The sequence below is a fragment of the Amphiura filiformis genome, chromosome 15 (assembly GCF_039555335.1).
Source record: "Amphiura filiformis chromosome 15, Afil_fr2py, whole genome shotgun sequence".
NCBI lineage: Eukaryota > Metazoa > Echinodermata > Ophiuroidea > Amphilepidida > Amphiuridae > Amphiura > Amphiura filiformis.
The window spans coordinates 30347540-30371068 of NC_092642.1; the positions used below are offsets into that span (position 1 = coordinate 30347540).

General features: G+C 35.2%; 1 protein-coding gene and 1 long non-coding RNA gene across 2 annotated transcripts; both read right to left on the reverse strand.

The window, feature by feature from the left end:
* Nucleotides 1–1108: 1108 nt before the first annotated feature.
* Nucleotides 1109–14495, reverse strand: LOC140170860 (uncharacterized). The gene is made up of 6 exons (XM_072194071.1): nucleotides 13583–14495; nucleotides 10805–11021; nucleotides 2988–3072; nucleotides 2354–2439; nucleotides 1726–1868; nucleotides 1109–1227 (listed from the first exon to the last, which is right to left on the reverse strand). Exons 2-6 carry the CDS (start codon nucleotides 11014–11016, stop codon nucleotides 1109–1111), a joined length of 645 nt encoding a protein of 214 aa, XP_072050172.1. The 5' UTR covers nucleotides 11017–11021; nucleotides 13583–14495.
* A 692-nt stretch (nucleotides 14496–15187) lies between these two features.
* LOC140171503 (uncharacterized) lies at nucleotides 15188–22904 on the reverse strand. The gene is made up of 3 exons (XR_011861610.1): nucleotides 22762–22904; nucleotides 19707–19830; nucleotides 15188–19199 (listed from the first exon to the last, which is right to left on the reverse strand). It is a non-coding gene; the product is annotated as an uncharacterized lncRNA (long non-coding RNA).
* Between the last annotated feature and the right edge of the window lie 625 nt (nucleotides 22905–23529).

Sequence of the window (23529 nt, forward strand, 5' to 3'; positions counted from 1 at the left end):
TGGTAGTTAATCCGATTACGTCACTTCTACAGCGAATACCGCTAGTTCGCGGATAATTCAATACGTTTAATACATACCAGCTGCAGGTGTATAAAAAGCCGATTATCTGTCCAAGGAATACATAGGATGTAGTCAAGCATATGAATAACGGGTAATATATGAAACATATCTCGATCACGTTGATGATCAGAATGATGAATTCAACAGTCCCTGTAATAAAAACAAAAACAATTGACGGAGACGTAGGTATGTGATCAGAATAACAAAATTCAGTCCTATAATCTATAATTATCTTGGAAATCCTCATATGGCTCATTTGACACTCGTATTACAACATGTTATGGAAAATTCATGTTGCTATTTAAGAAAAAAAGAGGTTTTAATAGTAGGGCACTTGCGGCCTTGATGTGTCTTTAGGACGGGGGCCGTAAAACATCAAGGCCGCAAGCCCGGCAGGACTGAGGCCGGAAACTCCCATATTGAGGACTTGCAACTAATCGAGTTACAATATTAAATGGCCCGCAGATCAATAAGTAGCCTTCAGTTATCGACACTCGTCACTTTGTTTTTGCCTTTTTTCTTTGTACCCTTTTTTCCTACCTCCTTTTACCTTTTTTACCACTTAATTTCCCCCATTCGTCGGGCCCTACCCTATTTCGGGGGCTAATGTATAGTTTAAGCTTGATCGCTATAAGTTTTTGAGCGTTAATTGTTTCTTGTAGCCCAGCATTGCGGGGTAACCTTGAACAATATTGTTTTTGAGCGTTATTGTTTTTTTACATCCAATACTCGTCACTTTGTTTTTGCCTTTTTTCTTTGTACCCTTTTTTCCTACCTCCTTTTTCCTTTTTTTACCACTTAATTTCCCCATTCGTCGGGCCCTAATGTATAGTTTAAGCTTGATCGCTATAAGTTTTTGAGCGTTAATTGTTTCTTGTAGCCCAGCACTGCGGGGTAACCTTGAACAATATTGTTTTTGAGCGTTATTGTTTTTTTACATCCAATAACCTCCCAACTTCCTCATACCTCATTAGCAAAATTTTACTTATCAAATTACTTGTTTAGATATTTTATTGTGTCAAATATTTCTCAGTAATATGCATTAAATTTATACATATAACATGAGATGCTGTCCTCCAGAGAAAGAAAGAATACTCTTGCATGATTCTAAACATGAGATGCTGAACAGTATCCGATGTATTGATAAATTAGGAAGTGAGCTGTGATCTATGAATTTAATACAACAATGTGTTTACAAAGTTGAACACATGGAATCAGACAACTTTAGCAAAAGTCTTCTAACCTCTGTCAAGTGGAACGCGGAATTGAGAGCCATTCTTGAAGAGCAACGAGTGAATAGTGACGGTATTGTCATTTTGAGTGGCAGAGGATTCATATTGCAATGGATTTACAAAGTTAGAACGGGGCATTATTTCGTCTGGAACACTGAGTGCAACAGAACTTTATAATTAAGATTGCAACATGCTGGATAAGTAAAATTCACAAATCTGCGTATTTTATTGATTATAAATGATTGTATGTATTCATGTTTATGATGAAAAAATATTGTCCTATTATCATGATTAGACTCTACTTTTCATTAAAAATTTAAATTTGTTAACTTATACAAACAGTGTGTTGTTGTTGTGCATTCGTGTAAGAATAAGTGTGTTTTGACCTTGAGTCTTTCCGACTCGTAACAATTGTTTTTTTATAATCACTTACCGTGAACTATACTGGGGGTGGAAGATATATCTGGATCTATAGGCCATTCTCCAAAGAATAGTCCCATTATGGCCACGATACAAGTACAAAAGGCACAGGAAAACGCAATCCGAAGATCATAGGCGTCCACTAAATTTACGGGACTGTGGTGGTTAAAATACAAAATAAACATTATATCAACATTTTAGGTACTCAAAAGCAAAGTAGCCTAAGTCTTCATCGGAATGCAATTTGGTTTTTTTTATAATTCCGTCGAAATTAAAGCGCTCCACAGACTCCGAGTATTAGACGTACAATATTGTATGTACAATATGTACGTTATTTAATCTATTGCCATTATATTTCCAGTAATGTTTAAGTTCTAACGAATGTTTGAAGACGTCAAATCGATAATATGTTACGTACTATATCTGGTAGAAATATAATATCGATTTTACGTCTTCAAACATTCGTTAGAACTTAAACATTACTGGAAATAGAATGGCAATAGATTAAATAACGTATTACATACAATATTGTACGTACAATAAAAAGTCTGAATACTGCTTAAGTGTTAATCAGTTTTATTGCAGAAGGTTTTAGCTGTTTACTTTAAAATATTGATTGGTGAGCTGATCAATCAACTTACTATGCAACCCCAGGTCGTCCATTCCACAATCGGAGACATAGTCGTTTCCTTTGTTGCATGAAGGCGAAAATAAGTACAGTCAAAAACTGAAAATGAATTACAGCAATATAAAAATATCAATTTTGCTAATGAGAAACAAGAGATTTTCGTCTCAAATGTATAATAGTTTTGTACTTGTCAGCCCAACATCATTATGTTTTGTTACATATTATCCAGCTAGAACGAAGCAGATTTGGAGTACGCCAAAGTGTGCATCTTTGCGCAAAATGGGATTATGTACTCTTCTGGTTTATTAAACAACACATCTGTCAATGTAAGTGGAAATAAGATCAAGAACTGCTCCTGAACTGAGAAAGTGAGTGAATGATAAAAGCAGTATCATTTTGAATATTGTCATCTTTGAGAGGATTATGAACGCACAGGATATGCAATATGGCTGGAACATATAATACTTCAGAGACACTTATCAGCAATAAGAACGAGACTTTTGGTCAAGTATTCACTATAAAGATTGCATCAATTAAGATCCTGAAGTAGTGAATGTTGTCCTACATATTTTACACATTAAGAGTTTTCCAATCATACCATACTTTTCATTAAATAAATTAAATAAACTTTTTATCAGTTAACTCACCACAGGACCAAGATTGTAGCCAAGCCACTCGTTTACACCAAATGTTGGGTTTAGGCACTTGTTGGTCATATTTAGAGCAGCTTCTCTGCAAATGGAATGTAGAAACATTTTTGTACTAGGTTTACTGAATACAACTGTGAGAAACAAGTAACAAAGGACTGTTACATACTGCAGTTAATGTCCGTTTTCCTATACACAATACACAGTGCTCTCACAATTGACGCGTGACCTTACAAATAGTGTATGTTAGAAGTAATAGGCAATTGCCTAGTTAACGTCACTGTGTAAAAAATAACCGGCCAATATTTAAAGTATTCTCTGAAATTCTAGAAAATATAGTTTTGTAACATGTCCTAAATTTTTAGCTAATTTAGGTGTTTGGAAATAGTCGCACTTTGGTGTTTTAGTGTATGTTATAGGTAATAGGACATTGCCTATTTAACGTCACTGTGTGAAAAATAACCGGCTAATATTTAAAGTATTCTCTGAAATTCTAGAAAAATAGTTTTGTAACATGTCCTAAATTTTTAGCTAATTTAGGTGTTTGGAAATAGTCGCACTTTTGTGTTTTAGGAAGGATATATAAACGACAGATAACACCAAAAAATATGAAGAAATTATTTTCAAACCGTGTTAAGTCTGCAACCATATATGCTTCTCATTTTCAAGAATGCTGGTTAACAATAAGCAGACCATTGTCTCATTTCGTAAACAAAAGCCTACACATTATTGTATACCTTGCGTTTGCTTTATAATCGTTCACCCAACTGAAACTTTAATACCAGCTCATTGCTCATTGCACAGGTAAAACAGACACATGTGTTGTGAGGATTTAACCAGAGAAGATCTGATTTAACCAGTTGAGCTGTTTTCAATGAGTGTTATCTTGGTTTAATGGCTTTTAATGAGGTTTAAGACCTGCTAAGGTCGTGGTGAATTCTACTGTAGACATGACTGCATCATGAAAACCATACAAAAATATGGGCTCCAATGGGCCCTCTCAAGTTCTCAGTTTTGCTATGCCAGGCGTAGCCAGGTTTTCGGAAGGAGAAGAGGGGGGGGGGCACAAACTCAAGAATCAAGAATCAAGAAATCCGGAGGGAACAGACCAATCAATTTGAAGGAAGGATCACATCCCAGATTTGGGCAACATAGTTATATGTTTCTTCACCCTGCACAAGCAGTACACACGACCTCTATTTTTTCACCATCAGGGCACGTTGTGAACCGACGGTCCATGATGAGGTGGGGGGGGGGGGACACCGCCACCTCCGCCCTCACTTGCTACGGCACTGCTGGTATAATGAAAATCCACTGCTCTATTATTTACAGAGAAATAACCACCAAGAAAAAGGTTAAAATGAAGCAGCAACATTCAGTCAAGCACAAAATATCTTAAGAACGTTTCAGCCCCTATTTTTAATTGGTCAAAACGCTTCAATAAACAGAAAAGGTTGCATTATACAAAGATCATAAAACCGTTTAAAACACTTTGGATTAAAAAAAAAAAACAATGCTAAAATAATCATCGACAATGTTGACAAAATGTTTCTGGAGAACGTTTTTTTTTTCAGTGCAGCGCCATTTTCACATCACGTAAGTCTGATTGCAGGCATTTCACGCGTTAAATATTAATAATAGGGACGATTTATGGTATCTGTTATTCGGCAGTATGCGAAAATCATGACAAAAAAGAGAAAGTTTACAGAAAAATAAGCCCCATCGGCATTGGAACTTCCGGTTTTTGAGTTTTGGGACGCTTTGACCTCTGACATATCGGGAAATTGCTCAACTTATTACTCATTCAATTATTATTGTAAAAATGTTACCATTAACAATATTTTAAATAATTAATATAATGTAATATTCATAATTTTAAACAATTTTTATTCTAGTAAAAATAAATTTTAAACAGTATTTTGTACGCACAAAAATCAATTTTCCTGATAGGTCAGAGGGCAAAAACTGCCCAACAATGCATTTCAAATTTCAATGCCTATTTGGCTTATATTAGAGGAGCTAGTGGCACTTAGTTTTTATTATAAACAAAACGTGCAGCGTAGAAAGGACTTTTTCAGAGGGGGAGGAGGGCGGGACAATGCAACTTTCAGGGGGGTTACGAAAACTTGTCAAATACGGTATGGGCTAAGGAGCACAAAAAAAAATCTTAAATATTAAGGCGGCCAGTATCCCACAGTGGGCAGAAGACTTCTCACAGGATGGGCCTGTGAAGCTTCCCCCTTGCCTACGCTACTAAAAACGCAAGTTCTTTGCAGAGTATAGGCTAATCTAGAAATAAAATGCTTCTACGGTCTACCTATCATACTGTACATGTTGTACAGATAAATTATCAAGCTTTATATATTTTCCCTGCCTACTCGATGCTGTACTTTTGACCTGCATGGGCATCTCTCATCAATTTACCGTCTTCAGATATTTTGACATGGAGGCAATTTACGCAGGGATAGATGAGGACATCAGCAAACACCAGTTTGGCTTTCTGGCGACATAAAATCATGCAGCTACTTTATGCATATGCTTATAACTAGCGGATGGAGATGGACTGCACTTGATAAACCTCTATTCTAAAATAATTTACGAAAATGCTCCATTATTTCCCATCAAACACGACTACTCATATTCCAGAAAAAGTGCAGCGGTAATTTTTTTTAGACTGAAAAAATATTAAAATGTATTGCCAAAAGAAGCAAATGTAAATCGTTATCATTTTATATGATATAGTTATACATGTAGTTCTAACTGGTAACGAAAGTCAGATTTTAATATTTGGTCAGGTTTTGGAAATATGGGCCCAAAACACGCATTTTAAAGGCGTTTTTGTATGCTGTATCATAATTGTAAGAAAACATGCAAAATTGCAGGTTTTTGGCCCATTTTCCCTCAAATTACAAAAATATTAAAATTTGACTTGTTTTGTCAGTTAGAACTAACTTAAAGATTGGGATTTAGCCATGTTTCCTTTGGCAAAACAGGATAACATTTTTTAAAGTTCCAAATAATTAGTGCTGTATTTTTCTGAAATCATGAGATTTATTTAAAAACTAATCTATTTATAAGTATTTCCTATAGGCCTATATAACCAGAGAAGATGTATAATACATTTATTACATTTTCTCTGCTATAACATTATCGCAAGCGTTGATAGCCTCTAGCAAATAAACTATCAACACTGCAAAAACGAATGTTTATATTTAAACACTTTACCATATAGTGTGTATAGATCAACACTTAATAAACACATAATTGGTGTTCATGAACAACACTGCCAAAACAGTGTTTAGAAATCGGGGACATATTGGTGTTTAGAAAGTGAAATATTAAGTATTTACCATGTTTATACATTTTAATGTTTAGATCATAAACACATTTCATATGGTTATGTGTTTCGATGCTTATGATATCTTATAAAGTGTTTGACAAAACATTTAAATTTCAAAACACTACCGGTAATCTGTCCTCGATTTCTAAACATTCCTTTTGCAGTGAATAATTCAGCATGTTATAATATAAGTAGTGTCAATAAACATGTATAGATAAACACTATTAGGCCTAGGTGTTTATTAAACGTTGCTCTAAATACACTCTGTCGTGTTTAAACATAAACATTTTTTTTGCAGTATAATAAAAGTAAACATGAATGGCGCATTTTGTAGCTACACAGCCACATGGCTACACGTGTATTGCTCTGAATCATACAATCATCTATATAGTTCTTTTTGCTATAAAATCTCTTACCCAGCAAATACAAAAAAAATATTCTTAAAACGTGTGAAGGTCATGAAAACGTTTATAAAACGTTATTGTTAAATATTTTGGCAAACATTTTTGCAAAAATACATAAATAACATTCTGTTTAGAATGTTTTGGATCAAGTTTTCAAAAATGTTTTTTTGAATGTTATTAAAACGTTTTTATAACCTCTATATTCAAATTATATAACCCGATATTTAAACGTTTTGTGTAAAACGTTTTGTATTTGCTGGGTACATACTGCGTTTGCATGCAAAAGTTGCAAATTTATCTACAGCATTTTGATATTTCAAAATTTTACAATAACCATACCTTAACTTTCTGTCATGTGAGAGTTACCAAATACCAATGATATGAGAGAATGAATTGAAAAATGATATGAAAATGAAATGGGCAAGCTATACTGCAAATACTGAGTGCTTATAGATGATTTATTTTTAATATATTTAATTAAGTTTGGATATTCAAGTCAAGCTTCTCCCTTTTAAAGGGATTTTTATTCTTATAAAGCGACCGTGACGAAAAAAGGAAACCTTGATAGGCCTACTCGAAACAAGTTATGAGGGTGGTCGAGTGCAGATCCGTCGGAACACGCTTTTCAATACGGAATAAATGCTAACCTCATTGTGACATCATCCAAGCAGCATGTTCATTTCCCATGCATTGACAAAGCGTTTTCCGACGGATCTGAAAGAGCGCGTTATCCGACGGATCTGCAGTCGACCATTCTGGACCTGTCGGCAGTGTTGGAATATTATTTAGTCTTTGGACATGGAAGATACATTAAATGCAGTGAAAGGGTGATTAAAGGCATGCTTGAAATGATGCATTTTATAGAAAACATGTATGGTTTAATTTTCACTTAAATCATCATCATGTTTATGTCAAGAACCACGAGACCAATAAAATTATGTCTTTGTATTATTCGGGTTTTTTTTTTCGTTGTTTGGCAAACCCGAAATTCGAGAAACTGATATATAAAAATTCCTTTAAAAAGGAATTGGCAGGCAACAGTACAATGTACCACCTTAAGCTAAGTCGCTGTCCTATTTTTTTTTATACCTAGTACCACCTTAACACCTTAATTTGAACCATCACATTTCAAACACTATTTATAATATTTCAAAATTAAATTCAGATAATTTTTTCTGCATGGGTCACTCATCATTCACAACTTGAGATGTTTCGGTGATGCCCACAGATGCTAAATGTTCAAGTAGTCTTGCTCGAGGCAATTCCTGATTTCCAGAATGATGCATGCATGTGCGTCAAAACCAGCAAAATTGTACGTACATAGGCTTTTTACTTCTTTCGTTTTTTTCCCATGAGCGTAAATAGTTCGATTACCCGGTTCGATTATTTTCTCTAGTTTGCTGCAGGTTTCGTTGGTTTGCTCCTGAGACTAGAATATTGGCTTGGAAAATTCTCAGGGGAAATCATTATTCATCATTATGCGATAGCCTTCTTTGCTTATTTGTTTGTTTATGTATTTGCATGTGAATGTGTCAACTGTGTATGGGGGGTGGGGGTATTCGCGTATACGTATCTGACATAAAAGCCCCCGCGATATGCCATAAGCCTACATTTACCCGGGGTTGTTACATGACTCATCAAACCTCTGACTCATTCCTTATGGGGATTATGTAGGCTATGTCCCTCAGGTGCGATTTCAAAACTTTAAGCTATAAAACGCTCAAGTGTGCAACTTTCCCTAGATCATGTAGATGGGGACCCAACCTCAGCATACCCACTAGCACTTTGAATGTTGGGACAAAATTGTATGCCAATGATCAAATAATCATAACCAACATAAATATCCGCACAAAACCACAATTCATTTTTTGTTTGTTTGTGTGTTTTTTTAATGGGCCAAACATTTTTCCGCTGGAATTCGATTTCGACATGTTCGAAGCACGCACATGAGCAAAAATGAGATCATTTCCAAACGCCAGTTGCCAGCATAGGCCCATACCCCCGGAGGGGGTCCTCCCTGGTTGAAGGTATAGCCCTATACAGGGATGTGCCACGGTTTTCAGTGGAGGCAAAAGTGCCCCTAAAAGCGCCCAATTAGGATAAAATTGGGTGCTTTCGGCCCGGGGCTTTCGGGGTGTTTTTGTACCGGGGCCAGCAAAGCTGGCCACGGTACTTATTAATTGGATCAAGTTTGTTGTTGTTTCTATTAACTTTCTGTTTGATAGTTTATGAATAAAACAGAAAATATTGTCAAAAAATGATCAAGTTGTCATAGCAAATAGAAATACCAAAATTGGTGTGTGAAGAAAGCAGAAGTTTTGTGTTGATTTTGCATGACTAAGGTAAAATCAGTATTATATTTTAGGAACTTTCTTTCTAAATTGAAAATTGGGCAAATTCGCTGGTCCTCTTACCATGCACATTGACCTTATTAGAGTATAAAGTGCAGGGGACAATAAAATACTCAGTAAATGTGTCAGTGTGTGGTCATCATGTCATATATAGTGCTTTTCAAGCAGGGTCAAGGTTATCTAGCTGCGATCTTGCTATAGGTTAATGAAAATGTTTTGATGTCATTACACATCTATTCCAGAAAACTTAAACATGAAAATTAATTGGCAGTTGGTGGGAGATAGAGAATAATTGGCAGGACACTGGTTCTACATTTAGGAGTTTCACATGATAATAATAATATGTTAGGATAGAAGAGGGTGTATGTTATGCCCTTAATCAAAAGTCTGGTATCAAAAGCTATTTGCACACATGATAAACAATTACCTTCTTTTGGATAAGTTGATTAACTTCATATATTTTTGTCTATAATATTATGATGATATACAGAAAAATCAGAAATCAGTAAAATGTAGCTTTGGTGCAGATGTAAAAATCAGAAATCAGTAAAATGTAGCTTTGGTGCAGATGTAACGAATTATGTTCCTACGTATATCACTAGTCTTTAACCATGCTATAAACAATAGCATTGGGTTTCAGTATGTGTAGGCCTATAATATATTTGTTGTTTATATATTCCAAAAATAATTATTCTTGATATAGTGTTTAACATGTGTTTAAATTTTCAAACCAGATTGTTATGAATTAATCTATACTAAAAGATGCGAATGTTGTTTGCTTTTACAAATTTCATTTGTGCAAACACAATTATACTATATATAGACAGTGTGAGAGTGAATACAAAACAGAGTGTAACATAAACTATGGGCAAAATCGCCAATTAATTAGCTTCCGAAATTCTTGAGGATACTTTGGTATAGGGATCACATTTGGTACCAAATGTTTGGAATCTATTCCATCTTTTTTCAAATTTATGTAACAACGTAAAGACTGATGTTGAAAGAATAGCAACAAATTGTTTATAATTAGTGCTTTTGTTCATTATATAATATGCTATTCTGTTTCTCTTATCAAGTCTATTTGCTTTATAATGTTTTTAAATATGTGTACTATAATTAATTTGTATTGGTTGTATTATGCCTAATAGATTATGTACTTTTGTGTAGTTTTTGCATAATGTATTTGTCAGGTTAGTTATCTGTTCAGCGCATTGAGGCCTGGCATAATGCGCTATATAAATTGCTTTATTTATTTATTTATTTATTTATTTAAATGGAACTTGGCTCAAAATGTTTCAAACAACCACAATCTTTACACTTAAAAATTATTTTTACTGTATATTTATATTTTAAAAAAGAAAATGGTTGTTACTCAATGTAATCTACTTTTTGTTATATAATCTTCACATGAAATCATTCCTGTCCCGGTACATCCCTTTTTAAAGGGTTTTTTATTTGTGAAAAATTGGTTTACTGATGGGTGGCAAAAACTCCCCCAAACAGCAAAAAGTATAGGTATAAGTCATCAGCATCCGAAAGTCTGCGTGGCCGGCACATCCTCGTATTTTTTTTCGAAGACCCCCCTCCCGGCCCATACCCAAGAGACTAAGTTGATAGTATATTGCTAATATTATATATTTTTCCATTAAAGGTATTAAAGTAAATTAAAGTTTAAACTCTGATGATGATGGCAGTAAAAAATGGATGGAAGATTAGACTTACCCTTCAAGAAGCGATAGCAAAATAGACAATGCCCCCAACGGATCCTCAGTAGGACCAACATCGAGGTAGTCTGCAAGTTGCTGCTTCTGAGCGTAGGTAAGGTTAGCTTCAACAAAAGCATCCTGGAGGTCGTCTACATCCCAACCTGGTGGAAGATCGCCGACAATGTCCTGAAGGAAATCTGGAGCAGACTCTAGCAATGGTGACGTCATAATCACTGTGGAGGAACAGGTGTGAGGTAGGCCTATATTTTATAAAGTTCAACTTTATTGCATTAACTTTTAAACATCCATGCAATACTTCAAGCTTTTCGAAGCTTTCGAAGATCATGTGGGTTGGAGTTTGCGGTTCGTCCGGCATATGAACTAGAAAAAGAGTTTAAAAAAAATGGAAATGCCCCTTTCTTTAAAAGAAGGGAAATGCCCAGCCCCTTAATAAAAAAAATCGAATACCATTTATTGAGGAACAGGGGAGAGGGGTACACGCCTCCTTCAAAACCAGTGTGCCCCTTTTATTTAAAATGCCCATGCCCTTGAATTAGCTTGACGTACAAAAAAATGCTTGTTCCTCATGGTGAACAAGTATAATTCAACAAATTATTGTTCACATTCAACAGAGCCAGACTGTACAAACATTGATCACCAAAGACAACAAAATTAGTAAAGCGTTGTAAAAAAGGTCATTTGATTCAAGTGGCATGAAGAATATAATTGCGTTTTCAACATGTTCAATACTTTAGTACGACTATATCATTGACAGATTTCGCCCGCAACTTGGGGAACAGAACCACAAGAAAGTGGTGCCGGTGGTCCACTTTTTTTCTTCTTTTTTTTAAAGATGTGAATATAGGTTAAGGTTTAGGGGGCTATCATTTTCTTTGGAAGGGTGGGGGTCCAAATTTTAAAAAAACCGGCGTCAATAAAATTGCGACCCCCTCTATTTCGGCAACAAAAGCTTTCACCACCGCCTTACCCCCTAAATAGGCTAAAATTGTTTTGAAATCAGTCTTTTGGAAGGAATAAAATAAACACCCTATCTGTGGTCATCTTGTGACTCCCTATATTTTGGTCATTAAAAATGTTATGACCCCCCTATTTTTCTTTCCAAAAATTTATGACCCCCTTTCCGAAGAAAATAATAGCCCCTTAGGCCATTATATAGCGAGAGAACATTAATTGTAATATGAGTCTCAGTTAGATTTTAATACCCCTCCTGCCCTATGAGCAATAGCAATGAAATTTAGTAAAGTAGGCCGTTACGTTGTGGTCCTGTTCCTCAAATTGCGGACGAAATCTACCCACCGTCCATATGCGAATTAATGCAACAGTATGCTATGTGTAGCGGACCAACTCATCCAAAGTTATATGTATTTTATCATTATATATTATTCTTTGCACCGGTATCATGCATGAGTAAAAAGATAATATAAATCTAATCTGATAGGCCTATATATTATTATTATTATTTTCCCATATCATTTAAATACTATTGCCAACGGGATTGCCAATAGCTCGTGGATGTACCGTACCGTCTCCCAATTTCAAATATCTTGCATTACACGTTTATATAACGGGTGCCAAACGGGTGCCAAACAAGTAGGCCCTATAGGCTATTTCTATGGCCAAAAATACAACCAATTAATTATTCCATAAAAACTAATTTTGAATACAAACAGAGGAAGAGGCTTACGCATCATACACTGGAACATGGAAACATTCAAACATTACAACTAGCGCACGAGATCAAATTAATGATGCTTAGGCCTAATCGTTATTCTTAAGGCCTATATCAATATAGGCCTACAGGGGAAAGAAGAATTACGCATCGCACACTAGCACATTTAAACATGAATTTACAAATGGAAACATAACATGCATAGGCAGATATACCAGAGAAAAAACTCCGGACATAGGCCTACCTGCCTGTGCGGGGACTTGAACCCCAGACCTCTCGCTTGTCGGGCGAGCGCTCTAACCACTGAGGTACACAGACTGTCCCTGATACTAGTAAACAGGACTCAAGTCTGGTACTTATGGATATGAGCAGTCAAGGGTGAACAGTACAAACAACACATTACACACCAGTGTACGAGATCAATTAACGATGCTTAATAATAATAATTTTGAATATTTACTATTACTAATTAGTCTAACGCAAATACAATGTTGTCCTTTTGACTACACACGATATCATATGAATCTATGCCGATTTAGGTCTATTATATCAATATCAATTTTTTAAATTTTAGAAAATTAGTTGATGTCCATCTTGCACGCAATGTTAATTAGGTTATCATTTTGATTTTTTACCACGTTCAATTTCATTGTGAATGATACTGAAGCGCGTTCATTATACAATGATGTTCAGAGCTGATGCTACGAAAAGGGTCTCAAAAGTAGGTCAGCATAGAGATATACCTGGGCTATAATATAACATGCATATATCATGATAATCATTGCCATGTCCCCATAGCAACTATTTACAACTGTCGTTTTTAATATTATTTAGAAAGCATCATTGCTATTTAGTTGTTCTTCAATGCTATATATACATGCATAATGATTTACATTGCCCAGTGTTGAGCGTAAACTGATATATTTTACAATATAATTTGACATTCTGCCTTTTGTATTGCTGCGGTTTTACTGGCAATGGCAGTGTAAATTCAAATGCATCTGACAACATCAACGTCAATGAAATTTGCGTTTATTTTCACGTACATATACATGATTACCAATAATACAACAAAATGCACAATGATTTTTAGGATTTGCTTACCTCAATTCGGCAATAGCTGATGACTCTCTATTTCACATCAATGTTAAATAGCTTTAAATCTTATCCGAATAATGTAAAGCCGTAATTGTGACCAGTGCAGCTAGTGTGTACTATTCCCGTATTTTGAATTTTGAATCTCGTGAATAAGATTTAAAATGTGATTTCTAGCTTTTTCTGATCAAATGATTTTGAATCATATTCACCATTCAATTGTCAATGTTTAGATAAGTAAAGGTCATCAATTTGACAATCGAGTATAACACTTTCTCCTTCATTACATTCGATGAATAATTACATAGGAACGGCGCGAAGTCTAAATATTTACAATCTTACATTTTCGGGTCAGTAGCAGCTGTCAGTTTGTTTGATGGGTGGGTCAAAAAGAACTGCGCCATCATCGAATATATATATTTACATTTGCGAGTGAGAAGTTCTTTTAAAGAGTGCGCAATTGCATATACGGGTGATTCAGGGAATGTTGTAAGGGATTTGATAGTGAAAAATGATGGCCAAAGTAATGTTCTTTTTTAAACACAATATTGTAGTCTTTTACACACTTTCACAACTCAACTCTGTAAATTATATGAATTCCCGCTAAAAAGTTGTTCATCTTTAATATTGAAAATCGCTCTGGACTCAAGTAGCCTAGGCCTACTATGTTCTGATCAGACTTTATAAAGGAGGATTTCGTGCTCCTTGCATCCTCTTTTTATGCCATTTTTCAGTAGATATCCACGAAAAAAGCTTATTCCCAAAATTTCAGTTGATTCCGATTTTGCGTTTGCATGCATGATTATGTGTGTTACACTGCTCCATAGGCCACTGTTGTAATTTCGTTCTGGTATACCGGAACGAAATTCAAATTTGGCGATATTTTTGCTAAACGAATTAATCTGCAAGAAATACTTGGTACATAAACATTATGTAGCCAGAGGTATTTTTTGAGAAAAGTGGGGGGGGGGCAAATGATCCGCCTAAAAGACGCTCCAAGCAGTTATAATATATATATCAAACCCAAATAGGTCAAAAGTCAGGGTCTACAATTTTAGGGTCTACAAGGGTAACGAACTGAATTAAAACGTGTGTCCGATTTCAATGTAAACATCTCAAAAAAAGTAACTAACCCCCCTTCAATAATGGTCATTATTCAAAAAGGGGCTATTGTATTTAATACAAATCTGTAAAATGCAGACAGCTCATCTAAAAGGGACACTTCATGATCAACAGCCTTATCATCCAAAAACAGTTATGATTTTATACCATTAGAAACGAAGACTACATAATGTTCGTATGCACAACCTTTCTTGCAGATTCGGTCGTATGTAAAAGACACCGTCCGATTTGTAATTTCTAAATATATGCCGACAGACAGGAATTAAAACACAGAATGCAATGTCCGAATCAACTGAAATTTTAGAAAAAGCTTTCCTTTCTTTTTTTGTGTGTATAAATTTTTGAACCATAGCATGAAAAGAGGATGCTAAAATCATAAAATGATCCTTTAATTAGGGATGGTAGTTCTATTGGCCACCAAACAACATGTTTTAGTACAGGTAGTTTACACATGCAAAACTAGCAATAAAATAAAACATTTGAACAATTGAGTACATTTTATTTTTTTATTATAAACCAATGAAATAAAGAAAACATGATTTCGAAAAATATGTAGACACTTCAAAGACCACAAAGTGCATGGTCTGAATGTATACTACTACAACTAAATTTGTCCCTGGACAGCACAACCTCGAATGTGCATTTTCACTGTGACCTACATGTAGTAATAGGGAACAGTAACACAATGTCAAATTTGACCGTATTTTCATTTTGCATGGGACATAAAACTTACTTAAAGGTCTAACATCGTTGGCCAGGCCAACTGGCCAGTTTTGTGCAGTAACTAAATACCATAAATTAAAAATGTTTATGCTATAGGATTTGGGTATAGGTAACCTATCACAATGTTCTTTGGTTTTATGTCACTTCAAAATAACAAGATTGTTAAATTGGATGTTTTGTCATTGTTACCAACAATATATTTACTAAATAGGTCAGTGAAGATGCACATAGGATGTTCTTCCTGCCCAGGGACGTAATACATACCATAAATGATTTTCTACATCTATTTGCATATATAATAACTAATAAGAACATATTATTTAATGGAGTCAAGCATTCTGATTATTGTAATACCAATATATCTTTTTTCCCATTTTAATCTTGATTGTTTGATGTAAATTTAAATTCCAAGAAGTAAACAATAGGCACAAGAAGTAAATACATGTACTAAAACCGAAATACTAATTTCCCTGATAGCCACCTCCTGTGCATAAATGAATATACCAAACCTTACTGTACATCATGTCAGGTCCTAAACAATGAATTACATAAAGGATGTTGAAAAACAAAACAAAACAAGAAAAGATCATATATCATGTATATTGCTTAAATTTTAAGCTATACATTAACTATTCCCTTGTCATACTTTAATCAAAATATATTGCAAAATGATTATCAAATTCCCATTATGATACATTAGATTTATATTGGGTGTATTCACTATAGATAATTGTTTATTTAATGTTAAGAATATAACAAATCTTTAGGGCAAAAATGGAAACAACAAATAGTATAACTTCCTTTCAGCTTCATGGTTATAGGGAAAAGTATAGAAATAATGACATACTCCATTTATTTTATTTACATGCACCTGAAACTTTACACATATGTGACATGATCAAGGGGAATGAGTCACATGTCGGCAATTTTCAATTAGAAGTTTTTTACATCATTTTCTGGCAGTTTATAAATGCTACATTTTGATGCAAACCCGTCAAAATCGGACATCTGGTTACCAAGTTATGAGCAATTCATCAATGGCTGAAAACAATATAAAACAAAAGAATTTGAACACTGTTTTTGCCAATATCTCGAAAACAATATTAGCGACATCCGACTCATTCCTCTTGATCATGTCACATATATGTAATGAATGGTAAGTCACCAGGAAGTTACCATGTGCAATCGTGCATGTAATTTGGTATTTTGTGAGTTCTGTTGCCCATGTGGAAATGGTATTTTGAACCATGAATCTGAGCATGTACCATGTATAATTACATACCATAGAATACCCTCTATACTCGATATATCGATATATATGCTTCTAAATTAGTGTTTTTTGACGAATGGCAAACACCTTCCAAAAAACATTATTTGGAGTTTGAGCAACTATATTACTGATACGGATACATGTATTATTGTAAGACCAATAATCCAATATATTGTAATGTTTTTGTGGAGGGTGTCTGCCTTTTGCCTCTTTCATGATAGGTTGGTAACTTTTAACTGCAGAAAGGACCATGTGACCAAATGCCAAGCTTTCATAGAGCTGTTTTGGTAGCAAATTGTCTAATAATAATTAATATCATTTCTGATTTGAACTTAACCCCACCGGTCAAATTGGCAAGAAAGAGTAATTTACAGTATATACGATTTTTCCATTTTTTTCTTCTTCAATGAGATGAATAGCAGATTAGAATGAACTATTCCTGTAAGAACTTGCATCATGTCTTATACAAGTCACAAACAACAGGCAATTAGAAAGGTAAATGGCTTTGCATTGCAAACCATGAAATCCCCCTCCTTTGGTACTATACAAGGGGCTGTTTATAGTCTCTGCGATTCATCTCAATAAAGAAGGAAAGAAATGTATTCATGGCATTGGATGAATTGATATTTCCATCTCCTACTCCAACTCATAAAGAACATAATAGTCTAAAATCCTAACTAATACATGAATTATACTGTACACAGTTATGGAAAAATACAAATTTCATAAAAAGTTTAGACTGTCTTGAATGTTAATTGTTGTTCAAGTTCATCTACATTTTTCTACAATGATAATAAAGAAAGGAACAGAGCCATATCACAAATATTTTATACCAGTGATATGCCCTTTATTGTCCATAATTAGTATTCCTGATTATATATAAGCGATTCCAATCGAATGTACATGTAGAGTATAAGTACAGCCAGCTGTGATGCCATTTGTCATCATTAGCACATCCATTTGAAGCACCAAAGCAATCAGCGATAAGGTTTATCATGAGTTTTATCTTCCAAAGTTAAACTTGTTGGGTATGATCACAGACATCATAATCCCCCAGTAAAATAGGTGTGATTACCGTTTTTGCAGTATTTCAGATTTAAGGCTTCTGAAAGTTGATTGTAGTGCTGTCGTCGGCACCATTTTTTAATGTCGACATGTCGATATAATTCATATACCGACGTCGACAGTGTGTCAACATAAAAAATTCTTTAAAAAAAATGTTTTTTGTTTTTTTTTAAATTTTCAAAAAGCAATTTTGGCCAGAAAAGCAAGTTATAGGCCCAAAATGACTTGTTATTCATGGTTGGAAACCAGAGAAATACTGCTACTCAAAAAAACAAAAAAATGCCATTTTTTTTACTAGCAGTATTTCTCTGGTTTCCAACCTTGAATAACAAGTCATTTTGGGCCTATAATTTGCTTTTCTGGCCAAAAATATTTTTGAAAATTAAAAAAAAATGCCGATGTCGACATTATGTCGACATAAGCCATGTCGACGACGGCACTAGTTGATTGTGAGTTTCCGTTGCCTGCACATGTCACCCTTTTTATGCCGCATCAAGTCTTTTTGTAGAAATAATTCATTATTTAGGATTCTGTTGAAAGTTTGGAATATTCAGTCTTTTTTTTTCTTTCTATTTTTTAGGGTCTTGTGTAAACAACCTTCTGCATAATGGTCAATACTATAATAAGCTACACTGTCCTGACATTATTATCATGTTTTGTTGGAAATATACCATTACAAAAAGGTACTGTATTAAATAGTGAATGTTTAAAAAATAATGAAAGAGTCGTCTAGATAATCACTTGATATAAAACATGCGTCAGGAAACTCAATATCAACTTTCATTAGATAATGCAGTTATGCTAACATGTACTGTTTGCAGGCTTGCAGCAGAATGAACTTTTATTTTAATCATGAGCCCAATACAAAGCTTAACGCCTCAGCCAGTCCAAGAAAGCTCCCAATCGAAACACTTACGCAAATCATGGAAATTGATTTAGATTTATCATTAACGTGTACCGGGTCTCTTCAAGTAAGATTCTCCACAGCTAACCATACATTATAGGCTTTTGTAAAAACTTGTTCTTCATATTTTGTACAGGACATAAAAAGAGTAGAGACATATGTATGTAAGTTTTCATGAAAATCACAGTCTTCATAATTTTGTACAGGACACACTGGTATGGAATATTTCACACATATGAGTAGTCATGACATATCACAGGTTGATCATGACCACACCTATGTGTGAACCCTTTTCAGTTCAGAGTATATTTGTCTTCAGGCCATTTACCCAACAATGTGTGTAGCAATAGATCCGTGTTATAGTTTCTTTGTATGTACAGTGTTTGACATTATTCCTTTGCTAACCGATACGTGAGGTGCCTGTTCTCTTGCTGGTGTGCACTCAGAGTTGGATTTGCGGCTATTTGGATGCACCACCTGCAGCACCTGCTTCTTTCTTGTCGGCTGCTTTCTGCTGTTTTAATCTCATTACTTCTGCATCCCTGCAACAGATTAGATATACACAAAACAAATCATAAGTGGTTGGAAACTTCACAATTTCTACCCAAGGTTATAATTTTATGTCACCTTGCAAGAATCCATTTGAATTCTGGCAACAGCATTTTATGTGAATCTTCAGATTTACTTAGTACTTTAGTGGCTCAAAATTCCACAAGAATCTTTTTGGATTCATGCAAAACGGTTTAGGAGAATCTCTTCGACAAACATTTCTGGGCATGCTACCTAAAGATGAGCGATGCATGTAATCCCTGTCCCAAACAACCTGATGGTCGACACAGGGTGTCGGCCTGACACCCTGCCCTGCCGTTTTCTCTTTTATTGCCCCAATTGTAAAATGACCTGATTACAGTTTTCCTTCCCGACACAGCAGAATCCATTTGCAATGTGGACCAAAACCATCCACAAAAAAATCCACATTGGGAGCCTTTTCATGGTCTCTACGACTGAGATGTTTCCATAGCAACAGCCAACAATGAATCAATACACACCTGTGTCTCCTATCATCCAGTGACTTTCCTTTGTTCCCTCCTTTGCCTTCAGCTGCAGTCTTCTTGGCCAGTTCCTGCTTCTTTTTCATGTTCTTTTCACGGGCTTTTTCTCTCTGGTTTCCACCTGAATAAGAATTCATAATGACACTTTATGTTACAATTTACTCAACTTTGAAACATGCGGAATTAGTTAAGAGAATTTTCACCTAAGGCAAGCCCAAGGCTCGAACCCTCGTCAATCGTATCTCCCGGCCGGCAGCACAACGCCTTAACCACTCGGCCATCTCGCCCATTTAAACAAGTCAGCAAGTTTGCATTCACGTAATTTGTTAATTGACAATTTTAATATTTACATAAATCTTTAAAATCTCATCAGGAATCTGAAAGGAAATATTTAGTCAAATATTTGCATCAAACTGTGATGTAATGCCATGCAATATCAGCAGTTGGGGGCTTTGTAAAATTGTATTTCTCTCCCAAAAAGTTCCTATATCATGGTCGGGAATCCTTCAATTAAGTTCAGTAATTTAATTTCAGAATTTAATTGAAGAATTTCTTCTCGCCCCCATACACTGCTTAGCACATGCAGATATACATGTATGTGCGACGTCCGTGATTCGGAAGTAACGTAAAGCTGTTGGTCCCGTGTTCAGGAGGATTCATCCCTGTGCACGTTAAAGTGTCAAAGCTATTCAAAAAGAGAAGGGGGATCATCCCCGGTTCTGATATCTGCACTCAACCCTCTAGGTTCAAGAGGACAAGATGGGTGCAATACAACTGTACATAGGTTGTCTACCCATAAAATCCTGTAGAATGTAGAATGAAGGGTTACGGACGTCGGAAAGTGCATTCATGAACGAGTAAATATGTGTGATCTGTGTGCTAAACCCTGGTTGTCATGTCAATAAATTTTGATAACTTACTTGTTTTTTATATAACTTCACTGCACTTGTGATTTTGTGAAGTTCACACACATACTCACACTCAGACTCCAAGTTCACACACACCCCCACAGACTCCACAATCAGATTATTTTGTGTTTGAAAATGTAAATGTACTGAAAAGAGTTACTGTTCCCCGCTCTATTTGCTCCTCACTGTCGTGGATCCACTGGGATAAAGTGTACTACATGATAGATTTATCGATCTTCTTCTTCTTTTGGTTAAGTCGGTAAATAAAGTGCACTATGATATTAGAGTTGGGCGACTATCACTTTTTTCCTAGTCGACAGCAAATAGTCGCGACTACGACTATAGTCGCGACTATCTGTGGTTAAAATTGGACTGAAAAATCGGGTGAAAGATTGGTGGCAATTAGTATTTATAATTATAATGCATGATTACAGGACCCGTGATTGCTGGCATTTGCATCACAGTTTGCTACACAAACCAGCACTGTTGCGATACAAATTGCTACACTGTATCGCACATTTGCGATGCAAATATTTGACTGTAAAATGCTGTAATATAGGCCTAACTTTTCTGTTCAATTAAATTCACTGGCCACTTTCCAGCAACAGCACAAGAAACTTCATATAATTTCTCAAACCTTCAATATTCCAATAGCGATCTTCGTTCGTTTCCATGTTTTGCTGTGCATGAAAATATGTAAACATGCCGGTACGGCAGTGCATATTTTCCATGGTATGCTCATGAACGTGTTGCATCGTGCATGTACGATTAATTTTCACCTCCGACCTACGTCACCTGACCTCATCTAGACTACTGCATTTGTCCCTACAGGGGTGGCATTGCAACATTACGACTGTTTGTCAGCTAATTTGTTTATTTTCCTGTTGCTTTCTAAATATTCTGTTACCACAATAAGCATAGCTTTTTGAAATTACGTGAAAAGTACTTCTAATCTAATAATATTTTCCTAAATTTTCCCTTTTGGAAAACACTTCTCGGAAGTTCTCGAATCTCGCTGTTTCTTTCCAAAGTTAAAATAATCTCATACCTTCAGTAGTTGGTACAAACACCCAACCTGGGTCTGTACATGCACGCTATGACGCTGCTACACCTGTTATCGCTGCATAAATTATAATCATAATGAGATGTTCGACAGTTCTAAGTAATTTGAGTTTTTGACGGCTTTTATCTTGTGGGAAAGTAGTTCGACAACAAGTCAATAACACCAATTTAATGATGATTTATGGACTTTATGATTACTTGTTGGTTAGTGTTACTATTGGTAAGACAATGACTAACATTTTTTCACATTTTTCGCAGTTTATACATGTATGTTAGTATTTGGTTGGTTTTGGTGCGAATAATTGGCACTTTTAAAGTAATTTTTTAACCCCAAAATATACTTGCATTAGTCGACTTTTGGTTTTCAATAGTCGTAGTTGCGACTAACGACTATTGGCGACTTAGTCGCCCAACTCTATATGATATGTGTGCATATCACACCAACTGAAATGAACATGCAATAAGCCATGGTATTGGTACCACATGCATGCATGTACTAGGTAACCCAGGCAAACCTTAGTTAACACATTTGCTAGTCAGCCAAATTCGCCGACAATGTCAGTGCATTTTTACATAGAAATTTAAAACAAGTGCCCGAAGAAAGAAACCTGACATAAATATGTTTTCTATACTTCACTTGACCCAAATATGTGATTTTTTATGGTGATAAGTCACCCGCACATGGAATTTTAGAGGGATTTGGATAGCAGTTCCATTAAAAAAAAGCTGCTATCCCTGCTATCATAATGAGACTTAATGCTTAAGATCTAGAAACACCGCCGAAATGCCGTTTTGGGGAATTTTGCTAGCTGAAACTTTTTGATGAAAGTCAATCTTTGACAAGATGTAACTTTGCTACGGAAAGTGCTATGAAAAAATGGTTTTCAGTTTTGGCTTTGTTTACTCAAGGGCTTTAATTTGATATATGAAATGATGCAGTTTGATGGCAAATTTGAATTCACCTAGCATACCTACATGTAGTGATGTACGGTAAGCTTACCAACAGTACATCTGATATTATAGTGTTACAATTTATTTTGTGTCAACAAATTTGAGACAAGCAGATAATAGATCATACTTACGAGTCATAATGAATACACTGCCTGGACCCTTTCCTGACGAATCAACAAATTTAAGTGGTTTTCCCCACCAAATATTTTGTCAACGTAGCCAGTTTATCAACACAGGAAGTTCATGAACTCATTTATGGTGTTGCCTGAATAGTTAGCCCAAATCGCCCAAATCGCCGATCAATCACCGAAAAGTCACCCAATTTTTTATTTAACCATTGTTTTTTCCTCTAACAGCCAGAAAGCACCGAAAATTGTAGAAACTATTGTCAAAAATCTTCTTTTTACCATATTCACCATTATGGCAGAGAAATTATTGAAAGCCCGGTCAGAAGTCTCGACAAAATCTTTATAAAAGTCGCCCAATTATAACGCGAGTCGATAAACTGTGTCCGTGGTTAGAAACTGTGTCCGTGGTTAGAAAACCGTGATGATATTTTTGACATTATGCACCAAAGGGATTATCACCATAAGAAAGCAATCAAGTGTACAAACAGTTGTAATGATCATTGGAATAAATATAAGGAATTAAGAAACAAGGTAAATATATTAATGAAAGATGCTAAAAGAGAGTATTATACCAAAGAGATTAATAATGCTGCTGGTGATTGCAAGAAAATGTGGAAAACTTTGAAAGAACTACATACTTCCAAATAAAAAAGGTCAAGTAACCACTCTTCCAACAACATTCAAGGATGATATTGATTTGGCGAACGAATTAAACGTTCATTTCACCAACATAGGTACAACTGATGTTACTAATGATATTTGTATGGAGTC